The sequence below is a fragment of the Gymnodraco acuticeps genome, unplaced genomic scaffold (assembly GCF_902827175.1).
Source record: "Gymnodraco acuticeps unplaced genomic scaffold, fGymAcu1.1, whole genome shotgun sequence".
Lineage (NCBI taxonomy): Eukaryota > Metazoa > Chordata > Actinopteri > Perciformes > Bathydraconidae > Gymnodraco > Gymnodraco acuticeps.
Window position 1 is genome coordinate 47,457 of NW_022990111.1, and position 14,795 is coordinate 62,251.

General features: G+C 40.4%; 2 protein-coding genes across 3 annotated transcripts in view; one reads left to right on the forward strand and one right to left on the reverse strand.

The window, feature by feature from the left end:
* The window catches only part of LOC117546341 (transient receptor potential cation channel subfamily M member 1-like), a gene marked incomplete at its 5' end in the record, with an annotated part of 74,208 nt that overhangs the window by 45,242 nt on the left and 14,171 nt on the right, over window positions 1–14,795 (forward strand). The window lies entirely within an intron of this gene.
* On the reverse strand, window positions 272–14,027 carry LOC117546344 (C-reactive protein-like). Of its 2 annotated transcripts, XM_034216553.1 has the most exons (5): window positions 3,855–4,045; window positions 3,658–3,712; window positions 1,357–1,459; window positions 977–1,265; window positions 272–780 (listed from the first exon to the last, which is right to left on the reverse strand). In XM_034216553.1, exons 2-5 carry the CDS (start codon window positions 3,710–3,712, stop codon window positions 556–558), a joined length of 672 nt encoding a protein of 223 aa, XP_034072444.1. In that variant the 5' UTR covers window positions 3,855–4,045; the 3' UTR covers window positions 272–555. The 2 variants fall into 2 exon arrangements, with proteins under 2 accessions (XP_034072444.1, XP_034072445.1); XM_034216554.1 differs by lacking the exons at window positions 3,658–3,712; window positions 3,855–4,045 and adding an exon at window positions 13,921–14,027.

Sequence of the window (14,795 nt, forward strand, 5' to 3'; positions counted from 1 at the left end):
TACAAATGTTTTTTTGAAAAAGGCTTGTGAACAAAAATGCAATGGAGTTATAAAATGTTGGGTGAAAAACCCACAAAATAAGGATCAATATATAGACGTAATAGTTGTAGTCACAAGCCATTCTCTATTGGTCTAGTTCTTGAACTTTTGTATTAACATTGATTCTGGTAAGACCATGATATAATAATAAAATGTCAAAACTATTGAATAAATGCAAAGAAATGAAGATTGTTAAATGATTTAAGTCAGAATGACGGCCAGGAGACAGGACTGTAGAATGTGCCATTTTTAATGAACTGTCAGGAAGAGCGTCATACATGTTTCAGCAAACATGCCAGACAAAAGGATATATCACAAATGTCATCTAATTACAAATAACAATTTGCAGATTTAATAAGAAAATTAAACACACACATTTAAGATGGTGGTCAGAAATCAGGTAATTGTGTTGATCAAGCTGATTAATGCCACTGTTCGGGTTTACAGGGTGTTTGAATTTCATACTCAAAAGAAAAAGCCTTGTAAGGAGTATGACATTTATATATTTGTTTGTATTTATTCTGTACATGAGCAAGTGGTTTTTTGTTCTGTCAGCACTCTTCCGTAGGTTTTGTAGTCCAGCGCCTTCCAATTGAGCACATTACCCGGAGTTAGGTTTCTGTCAAGCATGTACTTCTGGATCTCACAGGTGGAGAGGGTGTAGTCCCACATGTGGACATCAGACATCATGCCAACGAAAGACTGTGTTTTGTCAAATCCTCCACCATGGGAATCCTGCTCCTGTAAAATGATCAGACTGATAAGATAACAGCTTTGATAGAAAGTGCTTCTGTAGTGAGCTGTGAACAAAACATTTCCATGCAGTAAATGTTTTGTTTTACAATCAGTACTTCACAGAATAAATGAATCAGAATTGAACCAATCAAGAGACATTTCTGGAATTCTATCAACTATTTTACTTATAAATTAAACTTACCTGTCCAATGATAATAGAAGGCATTTTGATTCTTGCTCCACCAACATATTTCCTAATGAAGGGCTTGTTGTCTAGCCACAGCTGTGCCACACCGGTCACAGAGTCCCATGTAGAACATATTGAGTGCCACGTGTTCACTTTGTAGTCCTCTCCCCCAAATGTTTCAGCTTGATCATGGACATAGATTTCAATCCCATCAGTAGTAGGCTTGAATATGAGAAAAGCATTATGAGAGGATGTTGCAGACAGAGAGAAAAGGGCGTAGTTCCTGTTGAGGTCTGTAATGGTCCTGCAGGAATAAAAAAAGAAAAATGGAATATGTTCATTTTCAGTTATACTCTATAAACATATGTTCATTGGCTTTGCACTTTGCACACTACCTGAGACAGACAGTTATAGCTCCGAAATCCACTATTTTTGGTGTCAGTTTCACATAAGCTGTGTTGGTTTCCTGAGGGAAGGTAAACATTTTACCGGAGAGATCTACAAAAAAATAAAAATAAAGGTGAAATGTTTGTGAAAGTTTTACAATACAGAAATACATTATTTTGTGTGGTAACAACCCCGATGTGCAGTTGGAATATTATGAAAGGTTTTTAAGGTTAATGTAACTTACAGTGCACTGTAAAATGTTTGACTGTAAAATTACTGGCTACTAGTTGCATGGATTTCACGGTAATTGACTGTGAATATTTCACAGTAATTGACTGTAAATATTTCACAGTACATTACTGTAGATATTTTACAGTAAATTAGAATAAAAATACAACTAAATACTGTGAATTTCCAGTTGCCATGCCCATGGAATTACTGTGATATAGCAGTACAGAGCTGTGATATTATGGTACCTTGCTGTACATGAATTACAGTAATTACCTCTATTTTCACACTATTACTGTAGAAGTAATGCAACACAGTAGCTAGTAATTTACTGTAAATATAAAAATGTAAATAATACGATAATATATTGTAAATCTGACTAGTTCACTGGGATTTTACCATAACTACACAATTCAATCAGCTCAATCAACAAAGAAAATGCCCTTTTTATTACTCCATTGAAGTGCAAAGTACATTTCATAGTGTCTTGGACATGTTGTTACGGCCCCAACCTCTACTCCGCGTAGTGGCTGGTGCTGAGACCCGCAACATGATAGAATACACGCAATAACCGGTACTTGGTAACAAGCATTTATTGATAATCAGCCGTTTGCTCACACAAGCGAAACGGGAAACAAAAAGAGGTCTGGAGGAGTGGCCAAAAGGAACAAACAGAAGGAGGGAACCCGAGCCAGCCACACCACGGGCCGTAGGACCTAGAACTTCCCCCCCTAACCAAAAATCAATTATAAACCTGATGGGAAACAAAATAAAGCCACGAAAACTAGATTACCAGGTCCTCCAGGCTAAACATAAAGACACCTGCAAAAATATGGCCTACAGCTCAAAATGGCAAAGAGGTATTCTAAGGAGAGTGTCTCCCGGCGTTAGGACAGGCGAGACATCCTTCTCCTCCAGCTTCTCTTTATATATACACGGCTGAGTGGAATTTGGAACACCTGGGCAGAGGCGGAGCCAGGGGCAGACCAGGTGCACCTGGGCAGAGGCGGAGCCAGGGGCAGACCAGGTGCACCTGCAGCAGGGAGACAGAAAGAAAACAAGGAGGGGAGCACGTAACCCATGTCTAGACATCCACTCGAAGTCAACAATTGTTCTAAAGAATGTGCTGACATGGGGGTTTAAATTGCCATGCCTCTTTTTGGCTTTCGAGCCCGTCTCAGGGTTAATGCCCAAGAAGCACCTGAAAACTATAAGCCAAGACAACCATTTCAATTTTACATAGATTTATATGTTGCAACGTTTATTTGAAGGCACATGCAGCGGTGCCCCTTTCAATTTCAGTAAAACCTGCACCAAAGAAAGAAATTAGTATTTAAAGCCAAGCAAGAGCGATGAAAGCAAGAAAATCACTTAATTTGTTGTGTTATCACAGAGGATGGTCTGAATACAGTATGTTACTGTGAAATAATACAGTAACATGTTGTGAAATCCTGGTAATCATTGATCCTGTACATTCACAGTAATGAACTGTGCCTGTATTGATTTCACTGTGAAATTCAAAATTACAGTATTATATTGTGAACATTACAGGTAAAGACTGTAAAGTGGTAAAACAGTAATTTATTGTAAAATATTACAACTAAATATTGTGAAATCATGGTAATATTTTACAGTGTGTGTGTGTTTGTGTGTGTGTGTGTGTGTGTGTGTGCTTGTGTAAACACACACTGTAAAATATTACAATGATTTCACAATATGTAGTGCTTCTACACACACACACACACACACACACACACACACACACACACACACACACACACACACACACACACACACACACACACACACACACACACACACACACACACACACACACACACACACACACACACACACTACACTCCTTGATTGCGTCTTTCCAAAAACGTTTTGATGAGTTGAACAAAATCCTCCAATAAGGTTCAAACACTTAAACATTCATTTCCCGTTTCCTCCCGTTTTGCAAAAATATGATTGTTTCAGACTACTACTTTAAAATATACTGTGTACAGTACGTGCTTCTCTTTGAAATTCCCTTATTTAATTCCTCTGTTAAATAAAGAATATATCTTTTATTTTACCTTGAGTTATTGCAGCACATGCTGTCACCATCAGCAGGAGAAGCACAAATTCCATCTGAAATAAATAAAAGAGATGACAGAAAATGGTCGTTCACATGCACAAAATCTAATTCTATTGTACTGCTATTAACTTGCATACTATTCTGTAAAATACAAATGTGCTGCATATTGCATTAGATATCATGTTAAGATCTTACCTTTAAGTCTATGTCAGGATGTTCTGGAGAGTGAATCTGAGTGAGTTTTATACCCTCATTGCAGCCTCATTCCTCTCGTCATTTTAAAATGCTGCTTCCTTGTACACGCCCCTCATAATAACATAATGAACAATCAACAATTGTTCCCATTCACCAATGCTTTCGCTTTTGGACACTCTTCATACACTTGTGTGAGCGTGTGTGTGTGTGTGTGTGTGTGTGTGTGTGTGTGTGTGTGTGTGGTCTAGCATTACTATACTTTTGGGGACCTAAATATGTTTACATAGTCACGTGTGGGGACTGGCTTCCCTTATGGGGACAAATTGGAGGTCCCCATGAGGGGAATCATTAATTTGAGCGTGAAGACTTGGTTAGGGTTATGATTAGGATTAGGGTTAGGGTTAGGGTAAGGGTTAGGGTTAGGCATGTGTTGGTTATGGTTAAGGTTAGGATAAGTCTCCAGGAAATGCATGTAAGTCAATGTAATGTCCCCTGAAGTGATGTATACATGTGTATGTGTGTGTGTGTGTGTGTGTGTGTGTGTTTGCGTGTGTGTGCCTGTAGCAACATGGAGACAACCTGTAACACAAGATTCCAACCTATTCCCGTAACTATCCACAATAACCACATTGTGCTCTGAACATACCTTGAGTATGGAAATGTCAATGTTCAGTAAAGTTGTAATAAGATATGTTTATATTTTGGTTAGAAAAATGCAAATAAAAGGACAACAAATCAAGACACAGTACATACGTTTATATTACAAAAGTCTTGTTCCTACATTAGGAATATATAGTATCCAAAAGCCACTACTCTTAATATTTAGCCATTGAACTTCCTCAATCACATTGCTTCTGATACAACCAATAACTAAAATATGTACTGTACAATGAATTACAAAAAATGGGACAAACAAATTAAAGGTCCCCTATTATACTGTTTTTCATCAATATATGATAGGTCTCGGATATATACAAACATGTATCTGAAGTGTTTGGCTCCAAATACCAAACAGATCCTGCATTGTAGTATCCCATAATCCTCTCTGTTTCAGCCCTGTTTCAAAAGTGCTGATTCTGGTACTTCAGATGAAGATAAGGAGCCCCTCCCCACGCCCCTCTGAGAGATATTTGGTTAACAAGAACACAATGGTGCTCTAGGAGGAGATTCAGGGGATAAGGTGGGTGGGGGGGGGGGTTACCTTGGTTGGTGATTGGCTAATGGTTACACAAGCCACAAAATCGTTATGACATCACAAAGTGGCCAAAATCTGATCAGCTCATTTTCAGACAGGTTTTGATAGCAATGGATCAGGACAAAAAGTGAGCAAATCTTTCTTCCTGAAACTTTCAGAATCTCTTTCCACAGAGGGGACACATGTGTATCTATAAAAGACATGCAAAAGTGGATTTTGCATAATAGGTGACCTTTATGAAAAAATTCAAGAACACATTTAGGAAAATCCCCTTGAAAGAACAAAAGTGAGGCAGGCATAAATATGACTTTGAAAAGGGAGGAAGACACCGTTGCTTCTATACCCGGTGAAAGTCATGACCTTGCTGACACTGATGCAGCAATCCAAATAGTACCAGCGTTTTCATAGGCTTATAATGTACATGAAGTGACTTTAGACTGAAGAAGACAGATGAAATGTATGAAATCTAGCCTTTGTGCCACCTCAGGGAATGAGAGCTGGATTGGGCCTCGGAAACATGCTTAAGATTAAAAGAAAAACGGCAAGGCTTGTTGAGCTGCTATAAAGGGCCTAAGATTTTACAGGGAACCCCTAGTTTACAATAAAATGGTAATGACACTTTAACAGCATGCAATGCAGTGACACAAAGCAGCATCATTTGCTCTATATTTGCATTGGATATCATGTTGTGATCTTAACTTTTCAATATGTCTGTGTCATGATGATTTGCACAACAGTGAATAGGAGAGAGTTTTAAACCCCCGCTGCTTCCTCATTCCTTCTCGGTGTCTAATTGCGTTCGAAACTTGTATCATAGCCATGCTAATAATGTTTATAATAAACCAAACCGTTTGTAAATCAGTCAAGATTTCAGCGAGTTAAGAGTATTTTTGTGCAGATCACTCACCTCACAACAGCTACCATAACGCGTACCAGAGTAACTGTTGACTGTAGCAAGATGGCAGCCGGTCAGCTACGCTGGAAAATCTCCCATGAGCCATCTAGTGTTTATATATATCTATGACCTCCACTGTCAGTATAGGAAGTGACGATTCTGACAAACACGTTTTTTTCCCCGCCCACCGTCTGATGGGTTTTGCAAATCAGTAAGGTAAGGTGCGTGACCTGTTTGCACTATCCAAAACAATGAATGCAGTCTAAATGTATTGTTTCGCAGACAAAACAACATTTATCGATATATGTGACCCGCTCTATCGAAATCAGTCGGAAGTCGCAACGGCTCATTTCGGGTGTTTTGTTTGATTTTAAACAAACAAAGTCTTGGCTTTCAGAATATGAAACTTTTATTTCCAAAATCACACGATAAATACATTTTTGAAGCTTGTAATCTGCTCTTCCGCAGCGCCGCCCCCCCTCCCTCCGGCTGAAATTATGAATGTAAGAGTATAGTAATCATAGATAACACGGCAGGGTCCGTTACAGTTTGTTTTCATCTGATTTTAATTAAACAAAGTCTTGGCTTTCAGAATATTAAACTTGTTTCGGCAAATTCAGATGATAAATACAACTTTGAAGCTTCGGCATAATTACAAGCGGAGAGCGGAGTAACTTAACGTCACAGCAGGCATAACAACAGCCGGTGTTTCTCGTGAGGGTTTTCCCCGGGAAACAAACACAATACACACAAACGCACACACACACGTATACACCAGTAGCGTAGGCAGGAATGTACTTTAGGGTGAGCCTGTAAAAAATAGGGTTGGCCAGATTTTTCTTCTGCGCATCAGAAGCTAACAACAATCCCCGCCGGTACCGGTGGCAGATTACTTTTAGAATACTTTCTTTTTCCATAACAGATGGGTATGTTTCGGTGAACAGGAGACACTTATTTTACTGTTTTAATGGCTTATCAAGAACTCAAACACAACATCTTGGTGTCATTCTGGACAGCTCTCTCTCTGCACCCCACATACAATACATCACCCCGGACTGCATTCTGTCTTAAAACCTTTCCTCAGAATATGTTATGAATTGTAAGGTGTCCTTGGGTGCTTTGAAAGGCGCCCCTAAATAGAATGAATTATCATTATTATTATTATTATTATTATTATTATTATTATCTGAAACGATGTAATAACTTTTAAAACTGTTTCCAGTCACTTGCCCCATGCATTCAGCAGCAGCAGGCCATTCACTTTGATTTGATCCCGTTATAAATGTCATCATTTCGACAATAAAGAAATGCTACATAAACGTTATCTTGCACATTTTTATCTAACCATCTCCGTTTCTAACTTTCATTATATTTTAAAAGAGATCTCTCTTTCTCATCTGCGTGCGGGGGCGGGGCCTCACAGACACGCTGCAGCGCTGTGCAGTGTGCACACAGTTCTGCCCGGGCCCGGCGCCACAAGGGGGCAAAAGGGGGCATTGCCCCCTCAGTTGTATTCTTTGCCCCCTCACTTTGAGCATCATTCACCCATCGAAAAGTAAAAAAAATGTCACAATTATTAAATAACTTTAAATAATTATTTCCCCCAACACACGTTACTATGTTTAGATCAGATATGTGGGCAGGCAGCATGGGCGGCGCCAGGATTTGTTTGCTGCAGTAGCTTAGCAGTTGCTATATGACAGCACGGCGTTGCTAGTTAATTTTCAAAATAAATAAACAAATAATACCAGTGGGCCAAGCACGAGCCTGTTCATATTGTAGCTATTCAAAATCACAGATCACGAGCCTTCAATGTCGAAAATGTTCTCTTTATTTTCTGGTAGGCCTATTGACGGCCACAGCCACACCTTACAGAACCAATCAATAACACTCATTATGACTTTTTCCCAAACTCGAACACAACTCCTACCGTCTCGTACTCCCTCCACACACACCGGAAAACGCACACACACACACCTGGAAGGGGCGGTCTTTCACTAACTCCCACAAACAACATTGCCTAAATAACTTTACAAATGTACTAAACTGTGCACATCTGATAACTGACATAACTATTAACTTGGACACGCTACAATAATATGATTAATATTTACATTAAAACATTCCTTTGACACTTATAACATTACTTTGCAAGGTAAGCACGACCAACATAAGTTGGTAAAAGCAACATTTGAACACTGTTTCTGTGCTCCTACAATATTTTTGTATAATAGGCGTGTGGTGCAGTGGGTTGACTGTTGGTGTTCGGATCAAGGGGTCACAGGTTCAAACCCCACTGCAGTCAGCATGTCGTCGTGTCCCTCGGCAAAACACTTCACCCCAAATTGCTCCTGTGGGGATTTCCCACAGTATTGAGTATGTAAGTCGCTTTGGATAAAAGTGTTTAACAAGTGACATGTAATGTAATACCATTACACCCTAAGCATACAAGTACACAATAACGATCGTTCACTGTTTCAACTGGCATGCTGTGGCATTTAACCACACCGCAAACAGACAGACACACCCACACACGGATGTCCGGCTCCGTTGGAGATCGCGGTCGTTTACGCCTGACTTGTGAGAAATCTTTCCATTTTCGATCTGTGTTCACATACTGAGAATTATAACAACATTAGCCAACAGTTCACGCTTTAACTTACGACGACCCCTGATAGATCTCGCGAGAATGTGTATAAATATATATAGATGCATTTTCATAACAAAACAATGGGGTTGCTAAGCCGTTGCTAGGCCAATTGTTGGAGTTGCTATAGCAATTACATTTCCATTCAACTCTCTGGTTGGTCTGGTGGTGTCTTGCCTTTGAATTCACTGAACACGGGAAATTACAATCCTGCCGTCAGTCCTGCCGTCCTCTCTAGTGTCATGATGAGGTGCAGGTAAAGCACGGTTAATGTATTATATATGATTCACTCAATAATATAATACATGACTTTGAGAGTAGGCAATCTAGACATATTAACACAATTAATTAAACACACTTATCACGGCGACGGTGTACTGAGATTATTATTATTTTTTCATTTTTTTGCTAGGGGGGGCCTTATTGGCGGCGGGGCCCTAAGTGGCCGCTTATATCGCTTAATGGGTCGGGCCGGCTCTGACCGTATCGGGACAATGAGCGACATCTAGTGACGGATTTTGGAACATTGATCTGATTTTTCTCATGGCAGTTAGAGACAAACCAGGGGACTGTCCATTTGGTGTAGTATTTGATCTAATATTACATTTGGTTTATATATTAGTCACTTTGTTATGAAATGCCAGGTTTTAGGCCTTGATTTGAACATTCAATCCTGGAAATAAAAAATCCCCAGATTATTTGTTTTTTAATCCTGATATAGAGTAGATAGTAAATCTGATAGGAAGACGAGTTAAGGGATAGAGGAGAAACGGTTATGGTATAATTACTGAGCCTGTCAATTTATACATTGAGGAGATCAATGTTAGTCTGTTAACCAAAGTGCAGCCATCTGATAATATACTATCTATCGTTAAAGATCAGAGGAAAATAACAGAATGAGAGGGGTCAATCCAGAATAGCAGTGAGAAGGAAAAACGCTTGGTGTGTCAATTCATTACATTGCCAGGATTTTTCGTTGTTGTGAAAAAAAAATCGCCCCCTCGTATTTTTTATCAGCCCCCTCAGTCATTTCGTCCTGGAGCCGGGCCTGGTTCTGCCGGCAATGCATATTACATTTTCTGAGGAAACTTTTCCACCAATAATTCCAATAAGTATTCCAAAATGTATTCACTTCAGTTTTACGAAAGTGTAATCAGATTACTCGTTTTTAAAATGTAACGCCAGCTGAATACACTTCATTTTTGTATTCTGATTACGTAACGCCGTTACATGTATTCCGTTACAACCCAACCCTGTGTATATCTCTCCGGACTGTCCACCAGCAAATGAAAAACACCCACCTCTCCGCCTTTTCCAAGGGACGAGGGAACAGTGCGGCAGAGTTTCCGATAACATTGTTTTTCTTCTGACAGCCCAGCAGCAGGAGAGGTGGGGAGAGGGAGACGTGGGGAGAGGGAGGCGGGGGCTATTTCATCGTTATCAGAAAATGATCGTATAGATCGCTTTTTAAAAAAAAACAAAGTTCATTAGTGAACTTTGAGCCATCATTTATTTTTCAGGCAGCTCTCTGCCTCTCTCACGTTATTATGGCGCGCGCCGGAACCAACAATCAGTTTTTACTGTAAATGAGTTCGGTTCAGAGGATAAAACACATACAACATTAATTAAATTCGATATTTGTTCACTTGAATTTCACTTTGAATTCTTGGATATTGTCAATGGGTGAATAATTTTTTTTATAATAATAATAATACAATAATACAAAAAAATAAAAAACTTTTTTTTTTTAAATGACACCGAAGCTTTCTCAGGGCGGGCCAATGAGTAAACTGGGTGGGCCTGGGCCCACCCTGGCCCACCCTGGCCCTATGGTGGCTACGCCACTGGTATACACACACACACTCGCGAGCGTTCAGCTTTTCGACACTCTCTTTTTTCTGCTCTCACGGTCATGGCCTTTCTCCATGGAGATATTTTCTTCCCAGTCAAAAATTCTGAGTAAACATTTCCCTAGTATTTTCAGTTAAATATCGCTTTGTGGTTACCTCTTTTTGAACATTTTTGTGAACAGAAATAGAGCTCTCAAAGAACACACAGGAATGATCAGAGAGTGTAACATCAGTCACCACAACCTTAGAGATATTCAGACCCTTTGAGATAATTAAGTCCAGAGTGTGCCCCTTATTGTGCGTGGGCTCCGTCACATGCTGAGTCAGTCCATAGCTATCAAGAACACAGAACAGTTATTTAGCCCCTCTGTCCTGGGGGTTGTCAACATGGATGTTAAAATCACCAACAATGACTAGACGGTCAAAGTCAATACACACTATAGACAGCAGTTCAGTAAAGTCATCAAAAAAGCTTGCACAGTATTTGGGTGGTCTATAGATATTTAGGAACAGAGCTCGAGAGGAGCATTTCAGCTGAAGGGCCACATATTCAAAAGAATCAAAGTTTCCATACGATGTCTTCCTGCATTGAAGGGAATCATTGAACAGAATAGCAACTCCACCCCCTTTCTTATGCATTCTTTCCTGACTCATAAAACTAAAGTTGGGAGGGGTTGATTCGATAAGAACAGCTGCACTGTTATTTTGTTCAATCCAAGTTTCCGTTAAAAACATAAAATCAAGATTGTGCTCGGTGATAAAATCATTGATTAAAAATGTTTACACACTCTCGCTTTGTATTATCCTCCTATTACCAAAGAACTGCTTTTGATCTTAATCTTGATTTCATTTCCTGCTGTGAGTGTGTGTGTGTGTGTGTGTGTGTGTGTGTGTGTGTGTGTGTGTGTGTGTGTGTGTGTGTGTTGGACTAGATCAGTGGTTCCCAAACGGTGTGCCGCGGCACACTAGTGTGCCGTGAAGCAAGTCCGGGTTTGCCGTGGGATATGTTCATTGGCTTTGCACTTTGCACACTACTACCTGAGACAGACAGTTATAGCTCTGAAATCCAGTGTGTTTGGTGTCAGTTTCACATAAGCTGTGTTGGTTTCCTGAGGGAAGGTAAACATTTTACAGGAGAGATCTACAAAAAAATAAAAATAAAGGTTAAATGTTTGTGAAAGTTTTACAATACAGACATACATTATTGCGCACATACTGTAGTGACCTAATAAATGGCCTGTTTGAAAAAAAGGTTTTGTGTGGTAACAACCCCAATGTCCAGTTGAAATATTATAATAGGTTTTTAAGGTTAAAGAGCTTACGAAATGAAGGACAACACTATTCTTATTAGGATAATAAATACTGTTATTAATGGGAAATCATTTGTCATTGATGACAATATGCCCGCTGTATTTATAAATCGTGATTTATTACAACTTTCCATGCTCGCTTCCGATGTTACACGACTGCTCCGGACCAAACGGCTTTCGCCGGTTAGTTACGTCACGCACGTCACGAGTAGAACCCTTTTTGAATAATACACTTACTATATGGCTGATGTCGGACTCTGGCTCGGATATTTCGACAGAATCGAGTGACAGTGAGTCGTCAATAGACTCGGTGCACTTTCAAGAAGAGGAGGATTTTATTGAAGAGGATGCTGGTGTGGAGTCTAACGTGGTGGAACCATACCAGTTTGAGCCACAGTATTCAAGTAGCGGTAGAGATACAGACGGGAGCGAAAATGGGGACGATGATCCTGGATTTGGCGGAGATCCGGTGCGGCAACAAAACACAGACTGGTAGGCTATATACATTTGACTTTAATTCATAGAGAATTACTAGTCGTAAATATAATATGCCCACGGCTGTGATTGACAACCTGGACAGCCAGTCAGAAGCTAGAATGCCAACCTAGAGAGCCAATCAGAACCTAGAACGGGCTGCAGGGCTGGCCAGACTATTATATTGTGCATAAAGTTAGATGCATTAGAATGCTAAACTTTTTCATGACGGTTTTGGGTGGACCTCTGACGCGGGCCTCGCTCTCTCCCGGCCCAGCCCCTTCAGTTAATGTATTAGCCTACTTTCAAAAACATAAGATTGACAACCAATCAATAGCTCCGTAGTCTGTATTCTATCTATATGGCGCTGGTCTGTAGGCCTATGCAATACAGTGTCAATGTAACTGCTTACTGTGAAGAACGTGAATACACGGAGGTTCTTCCCACGGCACCCGAAGCCCCGTTTTCATCCTTTTCCCCCGTGAAATGTCTGGGCAGCTGGTCACCGGCTGACAACAAACCAAGTCAGAAACTTTTTTTTTACATGTCATTTTGAGTCAGGCTTTATGCTTGTAAACATTGAACAACAAGTAGCGCGGCTTACCTTCGCTCTCTCCCTTTTGGAGAATGCATTTCGCCGTCTCTTTAGTGGAGGACTCTGCATCGGGGGACATGTAGGAATCGGCGTGGTGGCTTGTGCTGGCATTTGGGGTCTTGGCAGTATTGTTGGAACAGCATCTTTGTTCAGTTTGAAATTATTTTTTAATCCAATTTCCTTAGCGAGCATTGTGGACTGGTCGAAACACGATCTTTCAAAGTGCTGCCCACAAATTGTAGGTTTCATCGACCCCGGGTTACCTGGTTATATGATGAATTGGAAATGGTTGGACCCTGATGTAAACAAGACGAAAGTCTTTCTCTGGTCTGCATCCCCTTAACAATTGTATGTTTTGAGCTGTACTGTACTGTACCCAATATACAAGCTGTTAATACACTTTTCAATCAATCAAGTCCAGCAAAGCCCGCCCTCGTACGACGCACTTGTTTGGTCCATATACGCGACATTTGACAATTTTTTGGCCACAAAAACATCCCATAGCCAGATTTGGCATTTAAACAATGGTGACTCAGCTGTGTTCTGCTCAGCTGTGTTCTACTCATGACGTCACCGCCGGAAATGACCGAAGTTGTTGTTTCCAGAGCGACGAACGATTGTTACTAACTGACAACATTTGTATGCTGTTATAATCGTGATTTATTAAAAAATACATCAATAATGAAAAAATCATATGGCACATTTCACAATACAAATGTAACCTCTATCATATACCAAGCCCACTAACAGGTGCTAATAGCATTTCGTAAGCTCTTTAATGTAATTTACAGTATGCTTACACACGCTCGCACGCACATGCACACACACACACACACACACACACACACACACACACACACACACACACATACAAACTACACTCCTTGATTGCGTCTTTCCAAAAACGTTTTGATGAGTTGAACAAAATCCTCCAATAAGGTTCAAACACTTAAACATTCATTTCCCGCTTCCTCCCGTTTTGCAAAAATATGATTGTTTCAGACTACTACTTTAAAATATACTGTGTACAGTACGTGCTTCTCTTTGAAATTCCCTTATTTAATTCCTCTGTTAAATAAAGAATATATCTTTTATTTTACCTTGAGTTATTGCAGCACATGCTGTCACCATCAGCAGGAGAAGCACACATTCCATCAGATAGAAATAAAAAGAGATGACAGAAAATGGTCGTTCACATGCACAAAATCTAATTATATTGTGCTGCTATTAACTTGCATACTATTCTGTAAAATACAAATGTGCTGCATATTGCATTAGATATCATGTTAAGATCTTACCTTTAAGTCTATGTCAGGATGTTCTGGAGAGTGAATCTGAGTGAGTTGTATACCCTCATTGCAGCCTGAGACCTGAAAACAGGCTTGGGGCTTAACAGCTTTTAACCCTAACCCTGTTTTTCAGGTCTCAGGCTGGAAAATGACATTCCCAGAACAAATGACTATATCTTCATTTCTAAAAGGGATACATTAATAATCTCTTTTCTCAAAGCAATGATAAATGTCACAGTCTGCTCCCTCACTCACCTATTTTCTGCATTAGCATTTCTCAGCCACCTTAGTCACCTGGTAGTCACACCCTGTTTCTCTCACACTCTGTTACACCCATCAGCTCCACTAGTATAGGCCCCCTTCACTCTCACCTCAGTGCCAGATCGTACTTCGCAGAATGCAGTTCTTTCCAGCATTACCTCCCAGATTGCTCTCCCAGTTTCGACCTTGCCTGTCCCTGACCAGCCTGCTTCACCTGTTTCCTGACCCTGCCTGTACCCGGACGATTCTGCCTCGCCTGCTCCTTGACCCTGCCGGTACCTGCGTCTCCCGTCTTGCCTACTCCTGGAACCCTCGCCTGTCCCCGACTAGCCCTTTGCCTACTGTCTGCCGGTTTGTCTTACACCAAGGCAAGGCAAGGCACGGCAATTTTATTTATATAGCACTTTTCAGCACGTGGCGATTCA

Excerpts from the sequence above, each read along its gene's own strand:
- LOC117546344 (XM_034216554.1), bottom strand. The coding sequence starts at position 13,975 with ATGGAATGTGTGCTTCTCCTGCTGATGGTGACAGCATGTGCTGCAATA. Across the intron at positions 1,460-13,920 it reads ATGTGCTGCAATAACTCAAG|ATCTCTCCGGTAAAATGTTT; the intron begins GTAAAATAAAAG and ends ATTTTTTTGTAG. Across the intron at positions 781-976 it reads CTTCTATTATCATTGGACAG|GAGCAGGATTCCCATGGTGG; the intron begins GTAAGTTTAATT and ends ATCATTTTACAG.